At 35.3% G+C, this 17,925-nt stretch overlaps 1 protein-coding gene across 4 annotated transcripts; it reads right to left on the reverse strand.

Moving 5' to 3' along the window:
- Positions 1-556: 556 nt before the first annotated feature.
- On the reverse strand, positions 557-17,683 carry PLK4 (polo-like kinase 4). 4 transcript variants are annotated; one of them, XM_010860254.1, is made up of 16 exons: positions 17,379-17,683; positions 16,628-16,723; positions 15,808-15,903; positions 15,612-15,726; positions 12,108-13,131; positions 11,285-11,385; positions 8,997-9,133; positions 8,066-8,170; positions 7,607-7,709; positions 5,872-6,021; positions 4,982-5,115; positions 4,794-4,885; positions 4,508-4,655; positions 3,620-3,760; positions 2,332-2,438; positions 557-1,181 (listed from the first exon to the last, which is right to left on the reverse strand). In XM_010860254.1, exons 1-16 carry the CDS (start codon positions 17,406-17,408, stop codon positions 1,079-1,081), a joined length of 2,682 nt encoding a protein of 893 aa, XP_010858556.1. In that variant the 5' UTR covers positions 17,409-17,683; the 3' UTR covers positions 557-1,078. The 4 variants fall into 4 exon arrangements, with proteins under 4 accessions (XP_010858556.1, XP_010858557.1, XP_010858555.1 ...); XM_010860255.1 differs by having other exon boundaries at positions 4,508-4,652; positions 16,858-17,683; XM_010860253.1 differs by having other exon boundaries at positions 16,858-17,683.
- Positions 17,684-17,925: the final 242 nt, after the last annotated feature.

Here is a 17,925-nt window from a genome sequence, read left to right on the forward strand (position 1 = left end):
ACAACAGGTGTTCAATGGAATGGCTCCAATATTCTCTGATTATAAAAATCAGCAGGAAAAAAAACACTGTGTAACAGTTTATTATATTTAAGTAGTTTCATTTTATTCCTACTTTACCTTGAGTATTTCATTAAGAATGGCTGTCTCACCATCGAATATTCTTTTTCCTTACGTCGCTCAGTCATATCTCTTTGTGCCTCCATGGACAGTAGCCTGCCAGACTCCTCTGTCCATGGGGATTCTCCAGGGAAGAATACTACAGTGGGTTGCCATGCCCTTCTCCAGGGGATCTTCCCAACCTAGGGATCGAACCCAGGTCTCGCAGATTGCAGGTGGATTCTCTACTGTCCGAGCCACCATTCCTCATGTTAACTGCACTGTTGAATTCTTCATTGTTAAAATGTTTATCATTAATATATAGATATTTTCAGATAAAGGTAGAGAAACAATGTACTTACCATTTAAAAAGTTAATTTTTAAAATTCATTTGCCTCCTCTTAAATAGGCAATAAGTTTACTAAGTTATTTTAAATTAAGTAAATAAATCAATAAAGTAACTTATCACTATTTATTTTTTTAATAAAAATGCATTTGCAGAAATGTTTCATCACAAACTAGTGCTACAAAAATAAATATAAAACAAATATACATGTTTACATATGTTACTTATAACATATACATTATTTACATGTTTAAAATTCAGAAACTCCAGCATGTTTTGTCCATGATTCTTAACATGTCTAAAGTAGGGATAACAATAAAAAAGCACAAATATACCACACACCATCTATATTTTGGCTTCAAAAGACTGTTCAATACAAACATATAAACAGTAATTTCAAGGGTATATGTTCTAAGAGCAAAGTTAGGTGTTCTATTTTAGTCTATGACCACTACATTTTGTGACTGAAGTTCCATTCTGCTTTGTTCTCTCATTGGAAGACAGACATCCTTTATGGTACAGATTAAAATTCTCTTTTACAGAAAGGCTTTCTGAAGAAGTTTTTTAAAATAAAAATGTCACTTGAAAGCCAACAAAAAAGTTATTTATTAAACATGTATCTAAAAGGAGCTTTAATCAATGAAAACTAGGAGTTGGATTAGAAAACATCAAAAGGATGGAAGAAAGACACTGTAATTTCTGTTTGATGTATTCTGGTAATTTTTCATTTTCTCCATACCTAAGTGAAGCAGAAAAGAAAAAGATAAAATCATAACTTAATCACTTGGTTTGTATGAATACCAAAAGGCACAGTAATTTTTCAATGGCAAAAGGCAGTGCAGAAAGATTATACAAAATTATTAAGACACTAAATCATACTCATTTGTATCCTTTTAAAATAGATCAATTTCTAAATGTATTTAAATAATAAAATAGATCAAAAAACTTGAACAGATTTTATACAAGCTGAAAATCTAAATTCCTCATTAAGTTGAAGACCCTAAAGAAAATACAAGCTAAACACATTATAATAACATTTCCATTAAATATCAAGATTTTCCAAACTACCATATCAAGTAAAAATCTGAACTTTTATCTTGAACATTTTATACCTGTATCTTTCCACTTTCTAGAACATTTGGAAGATGTTGTTTTAACAAGACCCCTCAACCTGTGAGTTCTTTAAATGATGGTACTGCATATATACACACAAAAGCAGTTGGTAGACACCCACAAACTATGTGTATCCCAAGTATTTCCTCCACAATAAGCACTTTTCATAAGGTAGCATGTTTGTATTGGCATCATTGGCACCCTCCCTCTTTTTAGGAAGTTATGGTTTGAAATGTGGAAACTAAACCACTGCTTTTGTTGTTGACAGATTTTTCTTTGTTAGCGTACGTATTGTATTAGCCTGGCATATACCCTCATTCAGAATGAATATATACATTCAAAAACTTCTTTTAATCATTAATCCCTTTACATTAGATCAGGGGGTACAGCCTTTCATTTGGGAAAAATAGTCTGGTTATCTATTAAAATAAAGATTCTTTGTTTCTGTGTTCTTTTATATAAACTATTAATACATTACTTAGAACTCAGAAGTCCATTACTTCTGAAAAGGGTCAACTTAGTTAGACTAAAGGAACAGTAAGGCTAAAGCAATCTAACCAACTGGTGTGGATAATACATACCAGCTACCTTGCATTCCTGTAGATAATCATAAAATATGGATTTCAAAAGACCATAAGCTGCTTTGAATATGTAACAGTTTAAATAATAAGATGAACTTTGTCAACATGAAAAAAGTAACATGTCATTTATTTCAACATATAGAGAAAAAAAATTATAGCAAAGGGCTGAATCTCAACCAGTATTTTAAAACTTACCTAGTTGTTTGACCATCTGGTGATATATAACTAATAGAAGACACTCCTGCCTGCACGACCAACTGGGACCCATCATTAAACTGAACCCACACAGCTCCACTAGTTAACTAGAAAAATAGTAAGCATACAAAATTACTATATAGCATTTTTAAAAGGCACTTGTGTTTAACAGGTTTTTCACATAGTTAAAAAATAACAACAAAAAACCAACCCTTTAGGTAACTACAAATTTGGGGCTGTGATGGCAGCAACATTTGAGAATACCCGTATTTTTTTCAGGTGATTCCTTGAATAGATAGGACATCAGAAATTAAATTTATTCTACATAAATCCTGTTTTCCATTAATTTCTACTAGGATGTATGAACAAGTGTTTTTCCTTTCCCATAGTATTTCTAGCTAAGAACAGATTTAGAAAATTACCAATCAACACTTCATTAGATTACAGTTTTCATCCATTCTTTGTTCTTAGGCCACAAGAATTTTTGTTCTGCCTGAGAACGTTACATCTGTGCTTTTGAAACTTGTTCCTTTAGTCACAAATACTTACAAGTGCCTGCCACTCCAAACAGTACAAGAATCCAACACTGGGGTTTACATCCAGATTCTGTCAACTAACTAGTAGCAATGTGCAAGTCAACCTATCCATCATAAGCCATAATTTTACTATCTGAAAGGAGATGGCATCAACTTTACTAGGTTTTATTTTGGGAAATAATGTGACAATGTATGTGAAAAACATGGTACTACATAGGAGGTACTCACCAATGCTGCGTTCCCTTCATTTCCTACCTCCATAAAGGACTAAGCTGTATTTTACTTCACTGGTAAGTAAAAATTCCATGTGCTATACTCAAACGTCTCCAAAATTCAAGTTTTCAGATAACATACACATATAGGTTTATACCTACATAAAATTCTTTAAGTTTGCAATTCAGTGTAGACCCAACTTTAAAATTCAAAAAATCTTTTCAGCCAAATCAAAGTTACTCTAATATAGACTACAAATACCTTCTAAAACTTAAAATGCCTGGACGTTCTCAAGTCCTAATGTTTAGCCATTATTATGACCTCTACTTGATATCAACTAGTTATCTAGAGTTTTCCAAGTGTATACAAATAAAAAATTTTGAAAATTATTAATGACACACCCAATGCGAAAAAGGTGTAAAAACTTTCTTGCAAAGAGAAATCTTTAATTTATATTTTTTGGTCACTGCCAATCACTGTGGAAACCAAATTACTACATACTTAGAAAATTAAAATTCACTTGCTTAAAAGCTTCTCACCTGTGTAGCCCAACCAACATTTTTCACAAAAACAGACTTCAAAAGTTGTGCTGATTTAGGGAGACAATCTTTAAGACTTCTAGGAGAGCTGTTTGTTTCAGAAGCTGCACCCGTAAGGCCAAGTCCTTCATTTGTAACCACCTACAAACAGTAAAAGAAAGGAAGATATCATTTCTAAGCATTCCAGTAAATGAACCTTAGCAAAAGTAGATAATGACCAGATTTTCATTATCTTAATTTATAAAAAAAAAAAAAAAAGGTAAAAACATATTATCACGTTATAGAAAATAAATGCACAGGACAGGAAAAAAACATTTTCATTTTGGTAGACTTCTTTTATTCATTTCCCCAAAGATATAATTTTTCATAGCTACAATTATAAATGTTTGTGAACACACACACACACAGATCTATTTCTTTAATCTTGTATTTTACTATATTGCTATATCATCTTCATTGGCATGATAGTTCATTTGGTAAAAATATAAGTTTATTTAACCATGACCCTATCATGGATATTAAGGAAGTTAATGATATTTTACTAGCAAAAATAAAACTATATATACGTTAGTATATTTGGTGTTTTCCCTGAGGAGTCAGGTTAGGCCTTGCTGAGGTAATGCTTAAACTGAGAGCTGGAGGAGGAGAAAGAAAGCCATTAAAGGGTTCAGGAAAAGAAAAGCAGGTCAAGTGAACAACATGTGAAAAGGCCCTGAGAGTTTGACATAATTAAGCACAGAGAGTGCTGGGGTAAAGTAGTTCAGGATGAGGCTGGAAAAGTAGCTAGTTGATAGTAAGACCACAGTCAGGTGGTTTTAATTTTATATCAAGGACATTAGGCAATCATCGAAGAGATTAAAAGTACAGAAGTGACATATATTTACTTACAGGAGGATTAAGTACTGGTGCCTGTTTTGGAGAAGCAGCACTATTTATGATCATTCTATTCAGAGATGGTGTCTCTCTCATTGGGTAGTTTGGATCCACAGGAGGAGGCGGTGTTAAGGCCTTAGGTGAACTAGTACTACTAGGTCTTCTGAAGGAGAAAGACATGTCAAATACATTCCCTTAAAGCTTTCAATTTACAGAAAACAGAAGAATGCTCATAATGTAAACACTAAACTTAAAAAATTTACACATTTTAGTCATATTTAATACATTTTCAAACATTTACCTTCCTATGATTATGGGGAAAAAGGGAGCACTTCCACTTTTCTTTTCCTCTTCTGAAATTATGGATTCCAGTGCTAAACAAATACGGTGGCCCTGTTTCAAAAGAGTGCTTTCTGTCATTACTTCACCTATGTCATTTGTAATGTTATTAACTGGTTAAGAAAACACCTACTAAAAGTAGGTACATACCTCATTAGCATGGTTCATATACATTTTTACCTCCTCTTTTAAGCTATTAACTTCACTTTCACCTTTTAAGGTGTAAGATCTGCCAGTCTTTTCAATCACCTGAATTAAATCTTCTGTTTTGTGTATCTTTGCTCCTTAAAAATTAAGCAGAAAATGTTTTATCATTTCTATAAATATTCATTATATGTATATAAATATATATATGAATATATATGATATTATATTCATTATCATACTCCAGTATACAATAGCTCCTAGATCAAGGTATCATTTACATTTACTCACTGGCCATTAATAAAATGAGGCTCTCAAAGTAGTATTCCAATAAATATATGCCATTTTCCTTTTCTGCATACATCTGGCTTAAGTTTGATATTTTTATATTTTTCAAAAACCACTACTCATACAAATACGTAAGTGAAGGACAGCTATAATTATGTGTACTGTGTGAGTATATATTCTGTGTCCCTTAGGACACATAAAGGAGGAAACTTTACAGATTAAAAAGTAAACATCTTTATAGATTTAGAAAATAAGATTCTCTGGTTCAACCTTATCCTTTTGCAATATTTATTATTCTAAACATTTGGTATATGTCCATTTAAGTTCTAATAAAAAGTAGCATATCAATCAATGTTGTTAAACACACACGCACGCATGCACGCACGCACGCACGCTGTGCTAGGAATTCCCTGGTTCTCTAGTGGTTAGGATTTTGAGCTTTCCTTCCTGTGGCCTGGGTTTAGTCCCTGGTCTGGGAACTGAGATCCCACAAGCACATGGTGTGGGCAAAAAAAGAACCAAACTGTGCTGAATTAAAAAAACAAACCCACAATTACAAAGTTACAAGCTAAAGGGGAAAAAAATAACCATTTCTAAATGGCACTTACCATCATAAAACCAAACCTCAAAATCAGCACCAGGGGAATTCTCCATCAAAACACATTTAGCATATCTTGTAAAATAAGTAATTTTAGGAGATTTAGATCTTACAAGCTGTACAAATCTGGAAGCATATTGATATTTTCGCCAGTACTTTTCTAGGCAGACAAAAGAAAGAAGTTACCTAATCTTAGGGAATGAAAATGTTGACATAAATTCAGTAATGGTCTTAATATTTATTTCTACTCTTTCTCAAAAATTTAAGTCAAAAGTTAATAATTCCATTACCCATGGTTAATAATCCTATTAAAAATAAAATATTTTAGAGATGGAAGTCTACTATTTTAATGAAAACTAAAAACAGTATAATAAAATTCCCAAGATGTATGTAACAAAATCTGATGGATTAGTATCATGACTATTAAAAAAAAAAATCTCTCTTTGAATCACTGACTCCTTGTTAAAAGTAAGATAATGACTCTAGGGAAGTTTTAATAAATGAAAAGAGTTCTATCTAAGATATCAGAACCAAATGACTTTGATGACTCTAGGGAAGTTTTAATAAATGAAAAGAGTTCTATCTAAGATATCAGAACCAAATGACTTTGAGAAAAAGAAATGTAGCACTTTTTATATTAGTAAAGTACAGCATGCTAAATTTTTGTAGTTCCCTATAACCGTGGTCATTTATGGGTTTCCCTGGTGGCTCACGGAGAAGGCAATGGCACCCCACTCCAGTACTCTTGCTTGGAAAATCCCATGGACGGAGGAGCCTGGTAGGCTGCAGTCCATGAGGTCGCTAAGAGTTGGACACGACTGAGTGACTTCACTTTCACTTTTCACTTTTATGCACTGGAGAAGGAAATGGCAACCCACTCCAGTGTTCTTGCCTGGAGAATCCCAGGGACGGGGGAGCCTGTGGGCTGCCATCTATGGGGTCGCACAGAGTCAGACACGACTAAAGCGACTTAGTAGCAGCAGCTGGTGGCTCAGATGGTAAAGAATCTGCCTGCAATGTGGAGGACCTGGGTTCAATTTCTAGATCAGGAAGATCCCCTGGAGGAGGGCATGGCAACCCACTCCAGTGGCTCTTGCCTGGAGAATCCGCATGGACAGAGAAGCCTAGCGGGCTATAGTCCATGGGGTCACACAGAGTTGGACATGACTGAAGTGACTAAGCAGCAGGAGCAGCAGTGGTCATTTATAATATTTAATAGTCTTGCCTACCTGCTTTAATTCTAATAAGGTTAGGTTAGATAGGTTCTCTCATTTTAAGTCACCTTAGGGAAGTCTTACTGCTCAGTACTTAATTTTCTAATTCATAATATCCAGAAACTGAACTGGGAGTCAAATTTGATTAACCACAATTACAAGGCATCATTATGTAGCACAGAAACATTTCAAAAGTAAAAAACCAGATACTTCACAGTTGAATTTTTAACACTATTCTAGACAAATTGTAACTAAACAAGTGTACAAAGTATATTTGTGGACACATGACTAATATTCCAGAGTTAGTTTTTCCTTAAATAAAGTACAATTCCATTTTAACACAGAACATGCCTGAACACTGAATTAGTAAGGTACAGCACATCTCACCAGATACAAAGTTATAACAACATAACTTGCAGCCCAAATGAAGTCAAAATACCTACAATTTATGATATCCACATGTATAGAGTTTATGTCTATGGATTTATATAAATCCATTATCTAAATTTATTCCCTGGTAAATTTACATACCTGGTAAATTATCAAAACTGTACCTACTGATGTTATCAGTAGGTGAGGGTGGTCTATCAGCAAGAAGAAAACCTCTTCCATCATTTGGATAATAAATAGTGATCTGTCAAAAAATTTTAAGAATTCTAATTATATGCCATTAAGTTAAAGAACTATATTTTGTCACTAAAATTATAAAAAGAGCTCACATGAATATTAAATTTTATTTTTACTGAAAACACTAAATACTCTAAAAGTAATTTTTTCACTGTTTAAACTTAAGCCTAAAGTTTAGATTTTGTTACTAGTTATAATTATTTTTAAACCACACTATTTTAGTATGCTATTTTAATTTTTGAATTCTATATATACTATCATATCAGGAAAAGTAATTTAAAAAATTGTTTTGTAATAGAATGAATGGAATGGTAAATACTTAAGTGATGAAGCTGCAAGATAATAAAAGTGAATCTACATTACCATACTCCCGTCACTAGATATCTGAAGAACTTCTTTCACATATTCTTGAGATGCATAATCCTTCAGAAGCTCCACACATACCTCCTCTGAATCAAGTATGCTCACCTAAAAAAAAAAACAAAAACTAAAATCAGTAACAATTATTTATCAGAACATTCTGACATATATATTAGTGAAAAGCAAAGTACTTAACCATGGCAAAACCAAAAATTAACATAAAAATAAAATAGCTGCTTCACTGCAATAGTCTAGATCACAGGTGTATGTGAGCACAACTGTGAAACATAAGGAGTAAAGGTGAGATGGTATAATGAGGCGTGAAATAACCAGTGAGCAGAAAGGAAGCAGAAGGCAGGGTGGAGAATTTAAGGGCTTTGGAAAGAATAGCCCTCCAATTAAAGGCAAGACTGGGTGAAATGGAAAACAAGGGACAAACAGGATGAATAGGGAATTAAAAAGTAAATATCACTATTCCCAATACACACAACATTAAAAAAAAAATCCTCTACTTATTTTTCATATTCCTGTTAAAACATCAATAGTTCGAGATGTTAAAAAGTTATATTTTCTAGTTTATCTTTTTGAGACTGGATTAAATATAGAAATGAAAACAAAAGATAAAATACTAATATTAATTTAGTGATTAGGATTGTGAATAATATTTAACACAGCATTTGGCCAATATTACTTCTAAATGTTTTTCATTATCAACAATTTAAAGTTCATATCAGTTCACCATTCTTAAAGTATCCAGAAGAAAACAATAGCTATTTTTCCATAAACATGCAATCTCTTTTCTCTTACGTGAGTTTATCAAGTACATATAAAAAATGCAGGGACATTATAGGGAACCGAAAAGATACCATGCTTGATACCAGAAACCATATACTCAAGGAAATCATACAGTGATTTAGAAAAATAACAGACATACCACGGCCTTTTTGGTTTTCTGTCGGATTGGTTTTAACCTATAAGCAGTCAAAGGAGATGTAATGCTTCGTAATGTACGCTTCTGATAGACCAACGGTGGCTCCACACCCCTAGTCTTGCTTTGTTCACAAGAAGGATCTAAGCCAAAAACAGATTCTTGTTGAATTATTTCAGGTTTAGTGTGATATGCAGTCATATATTTCACGGTATTCAAATGTTTTACAGAACATGCATTGTCAGAAGCATTGCGGCTTCTTTTGGCTCTTGTATCAGTCTAGGCATTTCCTGATGTGTCCTGCAAATCTGGATGGCCCTGGAAATCTGTTTGGGCTAATACTGTGGTGCTCGGTAGCTTCTCTTAAATGAGCTACAGTATACATAAAATAAAGCAACTTAGTGAATAATTAAAGTCAAGTCTACACAAAACAATGTCATGCTGGTTACAACAGCATAATTTTTTATGAAGAACAAAAGAAATCTAGTTAAAAAAAAACACCACATAATTTTTCAGTTTAAGATATGGCATAAGGGACTTCCTGGCAGTCCAGCCATTAGGAATTGGAGCTTTCACAGCCAAGGGCCCAGGCTCAATCCCTGGTCCAGGAACTAAGATCCCACAAGCCATGCAGTGCGGCCACAAAAAGAGAAAAAAAGATATGGCATAATAGTGACTTTAAAAAAAGATAGTGACTTTAAAAGGATATTTTAAGCTAGCCTGCAAAGGAATACCTTTAAATCTAAGACTAAGAAAGAAAAGATACCAATATGAAATTAATTTTTCAATCAAAGCAAAAACTAGTCACCTACTAAATGGGTCACCTACTAATGCTAAACAAGCAACTGCCAATGCTGCAATAAATACAGATTTGAGAGGAGTTCCCAAATAATCATTCTACATAACATGTAAGCTAAGGACTATTTCATTTTTACTTACAAAATATGCAACTAAAGCTAAAACACACTGAAATATACTAAATAGCTTTAATATGATTAATACTTAATATTACAAATGTTATTTGTAGCTACATTTCTAAAAAAGCTCTTGTTGAACTTTACCTATTTAAATTTTATATATCAACAGTTCTAGAGTTCACATGGAGACAGACATTATTTTTTTTAAAGCCCTTAAAATGATTAGAGTATATAAAACTTCGTAAGGCAATTTTTCTAATGCTAAATCTTAAAATCTGTATCTCGGTTTTCCCCTTAAGTGACTTTTACATGCTTCCCCTCCTCACCACCATTATAATAGGAAATATCTTATATCAAGTAATATACTTTAAAATTGCAGCAGCACTACTAGAGTATTATAAACAAGGTTACCCCAGACATGTCCATGTTACCAAACAAGAAGTATCTATAAACACAGTAGAAGGTTAAGTACAAGATTTAAGCACAGGGCAGTTTTATAGTTTAAAACACATAAGGTTGAATTATCAGCTTTAACAAGTACATACGAGAAGATTAATTATCTTTTGGGCTCTTGAAAATAATACACATACAAAAAAATAGATTTGTGGTGACAAAACAACTCTACTTAAATTACACCCATATATTATGTACTTTGTCTGAAGTAATATGATACTTAGTAAAAAATTATCCTCTCCTCTCCATATGTTTCTTCCATATGTTTCTTTTTTATTCTCACTTTTGCCCATAATTATTTTCCAACCCACTTCTGTGAATCTAGCATGTTCATGAAGGAGAAATGTTTAACTTTCAAACTCTGGGTCTATAAATGAAATAATGACTTAATGACAGCTGTTTAACAGTATTTAGGTTTTAGTAGCTGTGTAGTGTATGCGAGGTCCCACTGGTATACTATGATATCCATACCCCCTTATAGTTAAAAATAAAATCAACCATCTTTTGATTATTTTATAGGCACTGATACAGGTACTAATTACAGAGCAACTGTGAGAGCAGAGGGGTTTAGAGACTGAAGTCTCTGAGCCAGACTGTGTGTGTTAGACTCATGTCTCTTCTATTTATGGACAGTGTGGCTTGGCAAATTAAGCTTTGTGCACTGTAACTTCCTCATTTGTAAGACAGGATAATAATAGTGTCTTCCTCCTATAGTTTTTGTGAGAATTTAAAAAGTTAATAATATATGTTAAGCATTAAAGACAGTGGTTGATAAATACTCAAAATGTATTGTTATTACTATTATTATAACTAGGTTTATTCAAAATGCCATTATTTCCTTAAGAAAATCCAAAGAGAAAACTGCAATGCTTACTAAGTGGCCAAATTATTAATATTTTATTAAATAGTCCATTAAAAACTGACCATTTATTTGCAGATTCCCAAACCATTGTTGCACCATTTCAGTCTGAGGTGTCTGGTCAGGAAATGGAAAGGGAGTTTTTCCTGGACAAAGATGATTGGAGCTAAAGAAAGAAAAAAAATTTTTCCATAAACTAATAAAAAATTATCTGATAATAACTCTGTAAGATAAAAATACTTTAAAAAGAGATTTCTTTTAATACAAACACCTAAAAACTTAGATTAATAGTAGAACTCAATATTTACATAACTAAATTGTCTCTACAAAGCTAAATTCCCATGCCAAAATGCCCAAAGCACTGTGACACTATTTCTATATGGCTACTATCCTCTTGTAATTTAAGAATAAAAATTAGAGGGAAAAAAAAAAACCCAAACACTAGTCACTAAAAACCTAGTCTTCACATGAGAAGCAGGTAACAATATGATTACTCGTCACTTAAGCTCAGCTACTCTGTGTGTGTGTTTATGTATGGTTACTGTTAAGAGTACTTTAGGGATCACACATGTTTAAAATATGATATACTGCACTTGAGACCTGCTTCATATAAAATTAAACATGACACTAAAAATTCCAAAGTATTAAACACATACTACAGATACATCCATGAGCACATATACTCATTTTAATTCTTAACTACAATTCAAAATTATCATTCTGACTTTCTCCCTATTAAAAAATAGAAATCATAGTTAAGAAGTGCCCCAGGAATATCTGATAGGATTAGAAAAAAGGTACCCCCAACCTAAGTTACAAGCAGCTTCATGTTTGTGATAATACAATGCTTATCTAAAAGTAAAATGCTTTTGATAGAATTATTCTTACAGTGCTTGATTGTTATCAGGTCCTTCAAAAGATCCAGAACTATTGGATGTTTTTTCCTTAAAGAAGTGAAAAATATTAGCATCGTTGTTTGTGGGTGAGTATCTTTCATTTTCCTCCACTCCTGATCGTTTGGATTTTGAAAGCATTTCTGCTGAGTAACATCGTTCCATTGTGTATGTTTTCACTCTAGACTGACCATGAGAAGTCTCAGATCTATCAGACGAATGGGCTCTACGAAGGTATCGAGAATGTGGTCTTTCTTCTGCCTCTTGGATTACTCTTCCCCTTCCACTATTACTGGTTTCTTGTTCTTGATTGCCCCATGAAGTATAAAAGCTGCTTCCATCTCCTGAAGAAGAAAAATCACTTGGATTTTTATTCTTTGGAAATATAGTCATTTTATTTGGGAGTGGCTGTTCAATCAAAAGTCGTCTTCTGTCAAATAAACTACCACTTATACTGGTACTGGAAGAAGCTGTAATTGCTGTAGAAATTGTGGCATGTCCACTATCAATCGAGTCTTCTACAGTTCCTAAATCCTTGCTTTTTTTTGAAGAATTTCGGGACATAAAAGGATGATCTAATACTGAAGACAGACTTAAACGATCTGCTGGATTTCTACGAAGTAACTGGTGAATAAGGTCCTTGGCTTCTCTTGACAAAAAAGTTGGCATTTCATAATCTGCCAATACTACTTTATTTAATGTGTTCTTGACTGTGTCAGTGTCAAAAGGCGGTCTCCCAATAAGTAACGTATAAAACATACAGCCCAAGGACCAAATATCAGATTCAAGTCCATGTGCACTTCGAGTTGCAATTTCTGGAGAAATGTAATTAGGAGTTCCACATAACGTATAGTGCTTTTCATGTGGCATTTTCAACTGAGCTGCCAGCCCAAAATCAGCAATCTTGATGTTCATATTACGTGTAAGTAAGAGGTTAGAAAGTGTGAGGTCCCGGTGTAATATACCATGTGAATGGAGATATAACATTCCTGTGATGATTTGGTGCATGAAGTGTCGAGCTGTTAGAATGCAAAAAATAAAAGTTACAACTTATAAAATCTGAAGATTCAGTATTTAGAATACATTACGAAACCCAAGCACATAAGCTAATATTACAATTAATGAACTGGTTTGTGGCTTAGTTTCACCAACCAAAATACCACTCTGATAATTTTATAATATTCTTTAATATTTCCCTTTAAGACATTGAGGCACTCCTTGTAATCTTTGTCTTTTACAACTGATGAGTTTTCTAATACAGTTAAGGGATACTTACTTTTATTAAGAATTGAGAATGACTAGAGTTAACTAGGGTAACCAGAAGTCCATAGAAATTAAGAGAAAATATTTATAATTAAACAAAAAATTCATAAACATGCTCAAATTTTAAAAAAGAGGAAAGCAACCTAAAGTTCCTTTGATGTCCCTATGTTCTGCACGCATACTCAGTCGTGTCTGACTCTTTGCGACCTCATGAACTGTAGCCCATCAGGCTCTCTGTCCATGGGATTTGGTTGCCATTTCCTTCTCCAGGAGATCTTCCTGACCCAGGGATTGAACCCGCATCAGCTACATCTCCTGGATTAGCAAGTGGATTCTTTACCACTTCACCACCTGGGAATTGGCCAGCTTTACTTTCTCTTCTGTGAACAGTGTCCTTATATCCCTCATCCATTTTCCTATTCATTTGTCTTTTTCTTTTTAGGCATGCCTTATTTTTCTTTTTTGATTGTGCTGGGTCTTTGCTGCTGTGTGCGGGCTTTCTCTAGTTGCAGCGAGCAGGGGCTACTCTTCATTGCATGGTGCATGGGCTTCTCACTGTGTGTGCAGAGCATAGGCTCATAGTTATGGCACATGGCTCAGGTTTCGATGGCTGGTTCTACAGCAAGAGCTTAGTCTCTCTGTGGAGTGTAGAATCTCCTGGGTCAGGGATTGAACCTATGTCCCCTGCATTGGCAGGGGGACTCTTAACCACTGTACCACCAGGGAAGTCCAGGCATGCCTTATATTTTAAATGTTAATTGGCCAGCCATTTATTTTATAAATATTTTCTTCCTATCTTTAACTTTGAAATTTGTTGAAGTTGCTTAGTCGTGTCCAACTCTTTGCTACCCCATGGACTGTAGCCTACCAGGCTCCTTGGTCCATGGGATTTCCCAGGCAAGAATACTGGAGTGGGTTGCCATTTCCTTCTCCAGGGGATCTTTCCGACCCAGGGATCGAACCCGGGTCTCCTGCATTGTAGGCAGATGCTTTACCGTCTGAGCTACCAGGAAATTTGTTGACAGTATCTTTTGTGATATACATTCTTGGTTTTAATTAAATTGGTAATTCATTTCCTTCCTACTTTTTGTAAGTTATGTCTTATATAAGAAGACCCTACTATATAAGAAGACCCTACAGTATTATGAAAATATACAGTATTCATCATCAATATGTATATGAATTTTTCAATTTGTATAATGTACTTACTTTCAGTCTAAGGATATAAACGTTTCCATGACTCTTAATATGTGTGACCAAATTGTTTTCTAAATGGGTTAAATATAGAATCAAATGGACAAAAAAGCCTGTCAACAACCATCTTTCTTAGATTTCAATCTAGCCTGCAATCTCAGTTAGCAGGGTAAGATAATTTGAAAACCATCATTTCTGGAACTTCCTTGGTGGTCCAGTGGGTAAGACTCCAAACTCCCAAATCAGGGGGCCCGGGGTTCAATCCCTGCTTGGGCAACTAGATCCTGCATGCATGCCACAACTGAGTCTGCAAGCCTCAATGAAGATTCTGGGAGCTGCAACTAAGACGCAGCACAGCCTAAATAAATAAATAGACAGATAGAAAACAATCATTTGTATGATGATACATGGACCTTACTTGATCCTGATCTGAAATATAAAAATGTTACTTCTAAGAAACTGTGGAAGCTGAAACTGACAATGTGTTTGATAGTAAAGAATTATTAGGTGTGATAGTGACTTTGTGCTTACTTTTTTTTTTTTTTAAGTCTGTCTCATTTAGAGAGAAAAAGATGTCTATGATTTGCTTCAAAACACTCTGGGGCACTGGGGGAATAAGAAGAGTAAGATGAAACTATTTGACCATGAGTTGATAGTTCTGAAAGATGATTGGTAAGTTCATAGGGGCTCATATTACTCTCTCAGTTTAAATGTTTGACATTTTCTACAGCAAATGGTTTCAGAAACTACTTTATAATTTTCTAGATGTCAAAGGATACACATTAAACTGTGACCAATGATTTAAAATAAAGGATAGTAAATTTCTCCTTCTACTTTATTTCTGTAACATCTAAATTATTCACATGAATTAACAGCTGTTTAAAGTTTGGTGGGGGGGAACAGTCTCCTTTTGTAGCCTAAAGTAATAATTGAAACAGTTTTACTAAATATTACAAAATAGTACATTCGTCAAAACTACAAAAAGTAAAACTCATATCTACCAAAAAATTTTTTTAAAGGAAAAAAAAGAAGTATGGCTTACCTTCATTTTCTGAGAATGGTTTTCTTCTGTTTTTTAAATACCTGTTCATTTCTCCGTTATGGCACATTTCTAATACTAGGTACACATAATTGTTATCTTCAAAATAGTTATACAGCTGAAATGTAAAAGGGTGTAATAAATTATAATAGAGAAAAATTCAATGTCCTTGGCCACTTTCATAAAATGTGTATCTTACCTCCAAGATAGAAGGATGTTTCAATTGGCAATGTATTTTCACCTCATTTTGGACTCTCTGTACCATTCCAGCTTTGTACATGGCTTTCTTATCTATCTAAAATAACATGAGAGTTTCAAACATTCACGATAAACTTTCAAATGTGAATTTGTCATGTTAACTTTGAAAAAAGAAAATATACTTTGAAATATTTAGTCCTTTTATCTACTTTTTAGATCAATTTATTCTGTTTTCTGTTTTCCCCATGCACCCAGCAGAGTGCTTGGCAGAATGAACATTCAATAAGTTTCTCCAATACATTCCAATATACTCTATCAACTTAAAGAATTTATAGCTCAACTATAGTATCTATGATAACAACAACAACACAAATTTAGCAAAGTTTTAAAAGAAAACTTCCCTTTTAAAAGAAAACACCTACTGGTTTAGGTGTTTATTAATCTGCTTATATTACTCCAGTTAGACTGACTCCTAACAATCAAGAATAGTATTTTAGCTTGTTACAGTGCAAAACAGAATTATGCACAAGGGTATTCTTCTTCTTATAAACAAATTATTATTTGTTCTTTGATGTCTACCTATTACTCCAAGTATGCATAATTAGAACAGATACTAGATCTAATGAACATTAGTAAAGATAAGGCATTTATTTAAGATATCCTTAAATTCACCTGTTGGAATTACCGTCTTTTGCTTAAGCAATGCGTTTTTTACACCATAAAGAAAAGGCTGGCAGGTAAGGAGTTTCTAACATCTCAAGTAGCAAACCTCTCTAGTTATTTGCAAAGTAGAAGTGAGAAACTGATTAATATATTCTTACCATTTTGATTGCAACTTCCAAACCAGTGTGAATGGACTCAGCTCTATAAACACCAGCAAATGATCCTTTACCAAGCAGATTTCCAACTCTAAAATCCTTAAAAGTTAAAATTAAAGAATATGTGTGATGACTCCCAGAAGTAGAAAGGAAGAGAAATAGGAAGGAACTGGAAAGAGGATAAAAAGGATCGAAAGGAGAATTTGCATTTAAAATTCAAGCAGGTATTACACCTCAATACAGCTGGTGTCTGGGGTAGACAGCATGTTGACGGCTTGTGTGTCTGTGAGCTTCCAGGCTGCTTTCTAGATACAGCACCCTAATGATCTGGTTCCTTAGCCTCAGCAACCTCTTCCCTCCTCCCACCTCCAGCCAACCCCTGAGAGCTAAGGGCTGGAACGGAATCCCGCCGCAGGTCCCGCCGGAGGTAACCGCCATCCCCTTGGAGAAGGGGGAGACACCCTAGCCCAGCTCTAGCGCGGCAGCTCCGGCGGGATCACTGACCAGGGGGCGCGGTATCTACGGACAGAAGGGCGGGGCCGCAAGGGACTCACCTGTCCCACCGCCGCCGCATCTCCGAGGGGCGGGCCGCTCCGCCCCCAAACAGCCGGGCCCGGGTGGTTGGGACCCTCCCCAGGCACTTCGGAGCCCGCCCAGCAGCAGTTAGTTTCGTCTTATCCCCTTCCTGCCAGGGTCTCGAGACCCGGCACTCCGACTCCCGCCCGCCCTACTGGGGACTGCCGAGTCTTTTCACCTCGATCTTTTCTCCGATGCAGGTCGCCATATTTCCAGGCCGCGGCCCGTGCTCCCCGGATCAGCTCCCTTCACGCAGTTCCTTCGAGGCAGCACTCCAAGCAGCCAGCAGGTCTTGGCGCCCATCAGGCTCGGCTCTCTAGGCCGCCGCTCTTTGCGACGACAGCACAGCCACAGAAAGGTCTACCGGGCACCTTCTGACGCCTGGGCGGTGCCTCCGCGCTCCCATTTTGAAAAACTCCCGCCGGTGGCTGTCCTTAGAGGTTGGAGGTGACGTAAAGAGGTGGGTCGCTCCGAAGAGGTTGAGCCGGGCCGCGCATGCGTGGTAGGCGCCTTAGCCCTCCCGCCCCCGCACGAGGACCGGAAGTGTTTCGGAGTCCTGCAGTCTTGGCCGGAAGTGTTGGCAGTTCGGCTTTTGGGAGACCAGCTCCAGAAGGATAGAAAGGGTAGCTTGGAATATGGACATTTACTTACTTCAGGGTGGGAAAAGGTCCTGCTTCCAATTCCGTAAAGAATTTAAAACAATTTTTAAATTCCAAATACTTAAA

This window comes from Bison bison, unplaced genomic scaffold (assembly GCF_000754665.1).
Source record: "Bison bison bison isolate TAMUID 2011002044 unplaced genomic scaffold, Bison_UMD1.0 scf7180017864465, whole genome shotgun sequence".
In the NCBI taxonomy this organism is placed as follows: Eukaryota; Metazoa; Chordata; class Mammalia; order Artiodactyla; family Bovidae; genus Bison; species Bison bison.